The 11,168-nt window shown below is 34.4% G+C and overlaps 1 protein-coding gene across 1 annotated transcript; it reads left to right on the top strand.

Annotated features, from left to right (window-relative positions):
* Positions 1-6,260: 6,260 nt before the first annotated feature.
* On the top strand, positions 6,261-7,718 carry LOC112519485 (uncharacterized protein At3g28850). The gene has a single exon (XM_025127636.1). The coding sequence runs from the start codon at positions 6,546-6,548 to the stop codon at positions 7,341-7,343; it is 798 nt and encodes a 265-aa protein (XP_024983404.1). The 5' UTR covers positions 6,261-6,545; the 3' UTR covers positions 7,344-7,718.
* Positions 7,719-11,168: the final 3,450 nt, after the last annotated feature.

Raw genomic sequence — 11,168 nt, 5'->3', positions numbered from 1 at the left:
GGATTGGACAGTGCATTTAAATCCCGAGTTTATTTCTAATTTGAAAATATCAGTTTTAAAAAAACAAATATCTAAACTTGAAGAAGAGTTAAAAGATGAAAAAGAATTACATCTTAATTCTCAAAATGATTTTCTAATCAAATCTAGTGAGTTTGAAAGCCAAACTTCAGAGTTGACCATGCGTCTGGTTTGCAAAGATAAACTCCATGCGTCCAACTTGGAAAAGATTTATGATCTTCAAAATGAATTAAGTTCGTGTTTTGATGACCGAACTCAGCTTAATGATTGCTTATGAGTAAAATCATTAAGCTTGAGGAGGAACTCAAAACATCTTCAAGATCAGTTGCTAAAACTTCAGAAGATGTTCAGATTGCTTCTAACTCTAAAACCAATGTTATTGGGAATTTGAATCTTTCTGAAAGCACCTTTGAGAAAGGAGAATCTTCAAATGCCAAAAATAAAAATGTTTCTAAGGTTTCTGCTAGATCCGTCAAATCTGTGTTGAAAGTTAAATCCAAATCTTTATCTGCTAATGTGATAACCTGGTTCAGGTTATATAATTTGGGGTGATTTCGAAAAGTCTTGGTGAGTAATTAGTTGAAAATATTTGAGATTTTGGTTATGTGATTATTTTAATCTCATGAGGCATACATGCATGCATATGTGTATATGTGAGGGGAGAGTTTTATTATTAAAATTCTTTCAACCGCCTTTTATGGCAAGGGTATATAAGGTTGAATTTTTGAGAAGTCATCCCATTTCTATTTTGGGAAAGTAAGGAAAGAACTGTGAGAAAATTTCTATGTGAAAACTTGTGTGAATTGCTAAGCTGTGAAGTTGATTATGTGATCAATTGAAAGTTGATTCTGTGTAATTCATCTTCATACATGCACCATAAGGTTAGTTTTACACTGTTTTGATGAATCTGTTTATAACACTTTGGTATTAAAATGAGAGTAGTTTTAAAGTTATACATATTTCTGTTAAGTTTTTCATCGCACAAGTAGGGTCCGATGAGGACCCTTATCGCATGAAGTGTTGTCCGATGAAGGACCCTTATCGTACAAAGTACTTTCCGATGATCCTTATCAACCATGGTGTTGTCTGATAAGGACTCTTATCATTTAAATCATCATCCAGATTGGATACTTCATCGCGCAAGTGTTAGCCAAATTGAATGCTTATTATTCCAAGTGTTGTCCCGATTGGGTATTTCATCACCCAAGTATTGTCCGGATTGGGTATTTCATCGCCCAAATGTTGTCCGGATTGGGTATTTATTATTTCAAGTGTAGCCGGATTGGGAATTTCATCGCCCAAGTATTGACCGGTGAGGATGTTTATCGGTCATAGTGTTGACCGGTGAGGGTGTTTATTGGTCATAATATTGACCGATGAGGGTATTTATCGGTCATAGTATTTGACCGATGAGGGTGTTTATCAGTCATAGTGTTGATCGGTGAGGGTGTTTCTTCACCTGTGTGTTATCCGATGAGGACTGCTATCGGTCACAATGTTGAAATTATTTTAGTGCCATTCTTGGCTAAAAATATCAAATTTAATTACATTTTATGAGAAAATAAGAGTGGCAGATGTACCATAATATAAGGGTGGCAGATAAAGGAGAGATGTATCATGGAATAAGGGTGTCATATCAATGAGAGGTGTACATTTGGATAAGGATGGCAATTATGAGACCTGTGTTACAATTATAACTCTTGTCGTCACATCCATAAGATGCGATAATTCAGAGTTAACATTTCTTTGTGATATGAAGACTTGGAATTATTGCTCTTATTGAAATGATAATAATTATGTTATTGAGAAGGGGAAAATGGCTTATAGCCAACATTAATTGCCCGTGCTTCGAATAAAAAAATGATTTTGGGATATCAGATATTACATAAAATTGATGATGCGTTTTTTGGAGAACATTCAATAGAGACCCAAATGAGATGTAAATTTTCATTTCAAAGTATTGTAATTTTTCCATCTTTTTAGTAAAGTTGTTTGGCACACAGGATACTTCACATCCTCTTGGTTTTGTTTCTTTATAGTTTGCTATTTCATTTTTCAATACTTAGGTGGAGATCTTTAGACCCCATAATTCTTACTTGTAAAAGTATTGTGAAATGTTAAAATGTTGAAGACTAGAGACCCAATGAAGACAAACCAGAGATAAGCAATGAAGAATCGGAGATGCCTAGCCTGACAATTACCTACTGATGAAGAATCCCTTTGGTCTATGAACATATCCTTTCTAGAATCCCTTCTGGTCTTCAGCTGCTAATGGAATGATTAAGTCATCAGCTTTTGTCCAGTCAGCTCTTGGCTAACAAACTAACATATGGAGGCTCTTGATTGGACATGCCACCTAGAGACAGTTATTCAACTTTACACATGGCAGACTGTGATCCATTAGTGCCTTGACTTTGCTCTCTATAAGGTTATAACTAGTTGTTGAACTGCATTCTGTTAGACATCCTTCATGCAAGCTTTGATTACTTACTGTGTATAATTCCATTTCAATTTATATATTGTAATCAAAGTTTCTCTTTCAAATATCAATGAATATGATGATGGCTACCAACTATTCTTGATAATTCATAGTTGTTTGTGAATTCTTCATAACCCAAGGAATAGATCATCTTCCTTAATACTAATTTTCTTACATCTATTCATAGATCTGAAAACTTTCATATGGTCTCACCAAGTTTATCTTCCTAGACTCTTGTACATCATATGTACCTTCATATTGAATATATAGGGTGTCCCACATGGATTTTGAGGTTCTTAGCTTCATCACAGAATGATAAACCTTGTCAGAAAGAGACATGACTATTATAGATCTAGCTTTAGTATCTAAAGCCATTTTTTTCTTGCCCTCATCACTCCATTAATGAGGTAGTTGTAGAATCATACTCTCAGGAATGGCAACTGTCGTAGCAGTAGCAGGAACTGCTAGAGATATTGTGAATGGAACATAAGGTCCATTTTCAATATAATATGGAATCTCATGATCCACACCTTCCAGAAAAAGCGACATCTGATGCTTCTAGAGATGAAGTTGTCTTTGATGAATCGTAGAGGTTTGGCAAGAGAGCCAATGTTGTAAAAGCTTATGTTTGTGTTTTGCTAAACATTTAAAGAAAAATGGTTAGCAACTTATCTTAAGGAAAGAAGATAATAAACATTGCTCTGATACCACTTATTGGTCCTAGACGGATCTACAAGAGTTTATAGGTAACAGTTTGTAAAAGGCAGGGATGAATACAAACACAAATTTTCACTTTTTAAAATCCTTTATTGATATGAAAAGATCAATATAGAATTTACATATTATTTGCGAAAGAACATAAGATATATATAACTTATTTAAACAATCTAGGAAACACACAAGATATATAAAATCAAGAGACAAAGTGCTTGCTTGAGAAGATGCTATAACTTTGCTTGAGAGTAAGCTTAGTTTTGCATGTATGTGTTGTTCTTCGCTGTCTGGAGAAGAGAGTCTCCTTAGCTATTTACACCCATTGCATTTAATGCAAGTCAGAGGGTACAAAGCACATAGGAAACTTTTAGAGGAAAGCCTGTCCTTTGCCTTCAGATATACAGGCTTTTGTCCGTATGTGAACAGTGGTATTTCACAAAGTAGGTAAGCACGCTTGGAGGCAACAGAGTGACTCCGTACATGTGCTTTACTGTGTGAGATATGAGGTTGTCCTTTGTATGCAGGAGGATAAGACAAAAGCTAATCTTGTAGAGCAAGATTCATTTGATCACTGGCACTGGCATAACTCTAGAGTTTCTTCAGTGTTGGCTGAATCTTGAATAAAATTTATACTTGATTGTAGACACGCTTGTTATCACTAAAAACCGCTTCAAATCATGAATTGCTTTTCTCTATCTTCAGCTATATCTCGACATTGCTGAAGGTTCCTTTGGTGTGAGTTTTGTCTTCTTCAAGAATATTTATTCATTAGAAAAGTTTACAATAAATGTTCAACGATCACTGAACAGACTCAATGATGATCGTTGAAACTGAATAAAATAGAATTAAGTATTTTTCGCTAAGTATAAATGATCATATCAAATCATTGACAGAGTTTGGATCAACAGTTTGAGACAAACAGTATTCATTTTGATTATAAACTATTGATATTATAATTATAACATTTGATAACGTGGATACTCGTTTATGAAATGTTTGCAAAAGAGTTACAACAAAGTAGACAATAAAGTTGACATCTACGTCATCAAATGTTACAAAATCAACCGCTTACCTATCAAAATGAATAAAAAGGTAGAATATTTTTAAACTTCATTACATTGACAAAGAAAACAAAATACGCATCGTTACGTTTGATGCATTTTGTACATTAAAATCGAATAAAAATAATGCAAATGGTCTTGTATTTTGATTGTTATGATTAACTTAGAAATTTATGAACCAAGACATGACCATTATAGAGAAGCTTGATTGTTGGGTTGAGATATGATCATCGGTTTGAAATATACATCCAAGTTGAGACATGACAATAAAGTCCAAAACTCAACACCCCCCCCCCTTATTGACTTACAAGTCGAAAGGCTTATCTTAACGTCAAAATTATGACCATCAGATCTAAATGTAATAACTAAATCAAGATGCAACATCCATTATGACTAGATATGACTGCTAGTTGAAATAGATGTTCGGGTTAGGATGTCGCCTATTAGTAGTAATATAAAGAAACCAATCAGACCAATATATTACACCTGAAAGCAGATTTTGAGTACTACGCATACTTGTGTTTTGTTGGGTCATTGACCAACATCTTCCTAAATCGGTTGTGCTGACTGCTATGCTATAAAGAAATAAGTTGTGCCTTCTCCACAAGCAATTGCTTTTGGCATAGTGGTAAGCGCTTGGATCCTCAAGTGGTATCAAAGCAGGTCACGGGTTCGAATCCCATGGAGTGCATAATAATGCCAAAATTATGTTGTGCAACCATTGACTTCTAGCGAAGATCTTGTTAGTGCTGGCAGATGTTGGGGGGAGGGATTGTTGGGTCATTGACCAACATCTTCCTAAATCTAAACGTGGTGCTGACTGTTACGCTATAAAGAAATAAGTTACGCCTTCTCTACAAGCAATTGTTTTTGTCGTAGTGGTAAACACTTGGATTCTACATCTTTTATCCCAAAAGATAGAGTGGTTGTTTTCAAAAAAAAAAAAAACTCATGTAGTAATGAACCGATTGTTCTAAATGTCACCTAAAGCAAGGATGTGGTTTGATCTCAAAGATGAAACATCACCTCTTGGTATTAATGTAGCATTTGGTTCTTTGCATAAGCTAATAAAGTTACTATGTGAGGATTTAAATGATATTGATCAATACCATTTAAATTAAACTTAATTATTTTTTAAAACATCAAATATATCTCGCTCTTTATATTTATGCATTATTTTCTATTTTATACTTTTTGCATTTTCATTTTATTGTTCTCAAAGTATTTCTTTTATACAATTTCCATATTTTGGTTAATTTATGTAATTTGTTAAATATCAATTATAAAAAATAATATAGAAAATCTATAAATAAAAAAATTGAAAATTACATAAACTTCATATTTTTAGTGTTATTTTGATCTTTTTGACGAAAACATTCTAATAACATACTTTGTTATAAAAATAATTATTTTATTATAATTTAATCATTTATGTCAATTAGTTAAAATATAGAAAAAAACATAAACTACTCGTCAAAGGTAAACACATCATTTTACTAGTCAAACCCTGTTTAATCCTATCCAACCAAACACCGAACAACTATTCTATTCTATTATATCCTGTCATGAAATCTAGGGGGTGTTTAGCATTGTTTATAAAAATAATTTATTGACTTATTCCGATATGACATCGGTAATAAGCACTTTGAATATTTGGATAAACAACTTATACAGGTAGCAAATAAGAAGTTTTTGAAGAAGTTAAACTCTTCTAACTTATAATCAATAAATAAAGACTTTTGTAAAAAAATTATAAATTGTTTTCAATAAGCAATTCCAAACACCTCTCTAATCGCATTTTTAAGGTATCAACAACCAAACGAAACGGTTGGATTAAACCGCCACGCAAAAACCCAAGCAATAGGATTTCAAAATTCAAAAACTCAATTTTGACTTTGAACTCCATTTTGACTTGGAACCAAATCCACAATAAAAAGGAAACCCCCAAACAGAAAAATGTCTGACGTAACCTTTGGTCGGTATTGGCAAGCATGAAACATCAACAGCGACCTTAAAGGTGAGGACTTTTCAAAAAGCTCCGCGGCATCTCTTTCTCTCTCTAGAATTCCTTTGAATACACGCCATCAACATCATCTCTGCCACAAATTCAAGCATCCTAATCGAACTTCCAAGTAAAATCAGCCAAACCCACCTACCAATTCTCTCAATTCGAACGAAAACCCTGATTTTTAGACCCAAAACCCTAGATTTGTTACTGAATTCTAGTTTAGGAGTTGAGGAAGCTTTGTGATCAGAAGAAACGTAAAGTAAAGATGTTTGATTCCGATGAACAGAAATCATCCTCGATCTATAATCGATCTTACACCATACATTCCACTTCCGCCGGTTTTCCTGTTAAACCCTATTCTTATTCTTCTATCCAACGCTCCGGATCCGTCAAGAAAGTTTCCAATACACCCTTCGATTCTATTAAAGGCAAGGTCAGGAATCTCTGCAGCATATTTGAATCTCCCAAAGGACCGAAACCCTCCTCCAACGATTCTCAATTTCAAACAAAATTGAAGTCGGTGAAGTCATTTTCTTCGTCAGACTCTAATCTTTCGGTTCCGTCATCTCCCTATGAATCTTCTCCTATTCGATTACCTGGGACAGAAGATCGAGTTGTTATTTACTTCACTAGTTTACGAGGAATTCGAAGGACTTACGAGGATTGTTACGCCGTAAGGATGATACTCAAATTTTTTAGGGTTATTATCGACGAGCGAGATATTTCAATGGACTCTGCCTATAGGAAGGAGCTGTTGGGTGTATTGGGTGAAAAACAAAACGTAAGTTTGCCTCAGGTTTTCATCAAAGGCAAGCATGTTGGTGGCGCTGATGTCATCAAACAGCTTCATGAGACTGGTCAGTTGGCAAAGCTTCTGAAAGGGCTTCCAGTTCGTGCAATTGGGCCATGGCAGGTCTGTGATGAATGTGGGGATGTTAGATTCATTCCTTGTGCGAATTGTAATGGAAGCAGGAAGGTGTTTGATGAAGATGAAGATCAGTTGAAGAGATGCCCTGACTGCAATGAGAACGGCTTGATTCGTTGCCCCACTTGTTGTTCTTGAATCCCATTGGTGATTTCGATTCCTTTAAACTGTTCCATATGATTGTTAAAAACTAAAGCTTGGAAACAGAGATTGGAGCTCTGAGTTCCTGCATACAATGTTGGTTTGTTTGTCTGGTCTGTTGTGGGGTTGAGGATATATGTTCATCCTCTTTATGAACAAGATTGCTAAATAAACCCCATACTGTATATAGTACATGTGAAACGGTATAGTTGGTCATTATCTATCCAACTTTCAGAGCATGTATATTTAATAACTCATGTTTGTAATATGTTGCACTGCTATGCTTTCTCCACCTAGGAGAGTTGTATGGTGAGTAGTTCTGTTATTCTTGGCTAATGGTTAATGAGAGAATCCACCTTGCAGTTACTTACCATTATTATCCGTTAATATCCTAAACAGATGGAGCCATTGGGTTTTTGTTCAAATTGTGTTTGTGTATGTATGTTTTTGTCCTTTTGTTTACTCAACTATTTATTATCACATTTTGTTGGTTGGTTTTTGTTCTCTTTTCTGAAAAGTTGTGGGATCCCTGTAGGATGCTGAGTTAATCTAATCATGCTGGGGTAATTCTCTTTGTATCTCTAGCTTCAAGAAACTTAAGTTACATTTGCTGTTTGTTTGTATTGTTAAAGAAGTGAAAAGCCGTAGGCAAATATTATTTTGTGATTGCTGTTAGGTTCCTTGGCATGTATTATTGTTCTTCACTGCAGGTATAGATGTAGTTTCCTGCAGTCAAATGGTGATTGCTGCTGGATCTTTGACTATGCTTGCTGACTGTAAGTAAAAAATCAACGGCAGAGGCAGTAGAACATATAACGGCAGAGTGATTCACAGTTTGACTTAGTTTAACTTTGTGCAGGTTCGTATCCTGTTGATATTCTCGTTAGTTCTTTTTTTCTTCTTAATCTGTTTTAATGGAGGACAAAGTGGTTCTTACAGATTGAGTTCGCTTCTTATTTAAATAAAAATGCATCACTAATAGCTTTTGCATTTGTTATTTTTCTCTCTTTAGTATTTATATAATATTTAATTTGTTCGCAGGTTTAAAATTATATGGCCATTACTTGCTAAGTTCTTGAGGTTTTTGCAGTATGAAGCTTGGAAAATACTTTGGTGATCATTTTTGGTACATTATGTTGTATGAAATCTTGATTAGTATATATTTTAGTTTCTGTTACATGATGTCATTGGTGGGTTGATTCTGCTATTCAATGAGCATGTGGTCTCAATGAAGGTTAATTGGCAGGTAGCCTACTACAACTACACCAAGGGCAATATTAATGATCCTGCATTCCCTACTTCACAGATAGCTTTTTTGAGCTCTTAAGGCACATTTCTTTCTCGCAAAACACATACTATATTTGCAAACTAGCGGATAAGCTAGCTAAGTAGCTATGGGCTGATAAGCTAGCTGTCGTCGGCTAGTAAGCTATCTGGAAAAAAAACTAGTCATGTTTGGTAAAACTAGTTGATAAGTTAGATATCAATGTAGACTGATGGAAAAGTACATGTTGAAAATTAATTGGAAATATATTAGGGGCGTAATTGGAAAGAGGTAGGAAAAAAGCCCCTGAGCTTATTGTTAGCTATTTGAAGTAGCTTTTTAGAAAGTTAGTTTATGACTAATCAAACGTGTAAGCTCAAAAATGTATAGTAGCTTATGGTAAACGAACATGGCCATAGACTGTTTTGTTGCCAGTTGCTACTAGGTAACAGGATACCTGTTGTAGGTCATGCTTTCAGCCTTGAGGTGGTTTGAGGAAGTAAACGCACCTGGAGGGATTCCGAGCATCAATAGTTCTTGTGGCTCGAGTTTAGTAGAGGCATAACATGTTAAACTTTTATCTGTTTGTACCATCTCTGCCTCGTTTGTATATGCAATTCAGGTGGATTGAGCCCGTCAAGTGCAAGGCTCATCAGTCAACCGGACCCGGCTGGGCCGGACTTGGACTGAACCAGGCTCTTTGACTGCTTTGATTAGATCTTTGAACATACCAGATTTTTCTCTGACTGGTCCATGCTTATAACCAAGTCATTCAGTTTGATGGTTATCCTATTTTGTTCTCTCTTGTTGATTTTGTTAAAGTGTAAATAGGCTACCTAAACCATCTTTCATTAAACCTTAAATGAGAATTTTATTAACAACATAATCTAATGACAAGTTTGTTGGCGTTCTTGTATATTGAAGGGATATTCTTATATATGGAAGTGATATTATCAAAAAAAAAATTATAAGATGGTTGTTCAACCACTAGATATGTTACAAAACTTCATGGGTCGGTTAACTATTATCATTGGTCTCGGATTCGATTTCACTTGACGTTTTGTTACAGTTACTGAATTCACATTTTTGTTTCTTGTGGTTGATGCTCACTGTCAAGTCTGGTTCCTGTTTCAAACTAATTACGCTTTTAATCATAGTGGTTGACACTTTGTTATGCTATTGGTCACTATAGTTGTCATCTTGTTACACATTTTGTCATGACTAACTCTCATTAAAAGGGGCATTTTGGTCTTTTTATTCTTTTTTATCTATTGTCTATTTATATTATTAATGCATCCCCTTGCCACAACCCTCAATTTTGGATCACAACAAATTTAAGAAACCTTTTTGGGGGAAAATAATCCATTACAATGGGTATAAATCAAAATCAACAGAAAATTCAAGACCATGAATACCAAAATAAAGCCACCATAATTGTTGAAACTTGAAATCATGAGAAATATGGGAAAACTTGCTTTAGAAATGGGTGGGTATATGTATGTGTTAATTGTTTCATTCCTCTGGTTTTACATCATGAACCAAAGCCTAGTTCAAAGTATAACTTGCAAGACATCAATTTGTGTGTCTTTGAAATCAAAATCTGCTACGGTTTCGAGAGCTTCATTGATAGTGAAAGAGAGGGGATCTGTCAAGGGCTGGGTTTATCTATACTAGATTAATAAGCATTTAAACCAAAAGTCTTAATTACAAGTCTTAAAGCATAAAGCACTATCAATTTATGCAAGAGATTCAAAAATCTCTTAAGTACAAACTATTATGCATAATGTACAAATGCTTAAAACATACTATTTGTTTGGTCAAAGTTTCATATTTAATTAAGTCATATTTACATGAAAAAGATATGTTTGGTCTTCCCAAAGTTGTTTTACACTTTGTTTGTTTCCTATTTTAAACCCAAATTCAAATTTAAAGTTCTTCTTTCTTTTGAAGTAAACTGAAAATTTTGAAGTAACAATATTAAAAAGGGTTTCAGATCCTGTGTGTGGTTATAATAGCTCTTGCTATTATATCTTTTAAGATTACAATAGATTTGAGTCCATATTTCTTTGTGATTTAAGAACTCAAAGATGTTGTTCTTATTAGAAATGATAGTATTGATGTTATTGAGAAGGGGAAAAACTTGGACTATGGCCACTGGTTTTGGTTAAAAGTATTTGGAACAGAATGTTCATTTTATGGGGAATCAGAGGGGCTCTGGTTGTTCTTTGTAAGAAACTAGAGGGGCTCTGGTTATGCCTCAATATAGAACCAGAGGGTTCAGAATGATGGTTTGAAAATTATACAAGTCTTTTACAAAGTTTTAGTTAAAACAGAGGCTCTGTATTCGTAAGAAACGAGCTCTGTGTCAAATTTACATTTTAAAGATACTTCAAATTTAAAGATTTTTATACTTAGAAACTTTTCTCATAAAAACAGACCAGAGGGGTTCTGGTTGGCTTACACGTTGAACCAAAGTGTTAGATCCCATAGTGCAAAATGTAAAAAATAATGAAAAACAATAAGTGATGAAGAACCAGAAGACCGATGAAGAGATCAAG

The sequence above is a fragment of the Cynara cardunculus genome, assembly GCF_001531365.2.
Source record: "Cynara cardunculus var. scolymus isolate 2C chromosome LG 10, CcrdV1, whole genome shotgun sequence".
NCBI lineage: Eukaryota > Viridiplantae > Streptophyta > Magnoliopsida > Asterales > Asteraceae > Cynara > Cynara cardunculus.
Note: the sequence above shows the minus strand (reverse complement) of the source record. Positions and strands in the feature narration are given on the sequence as shown.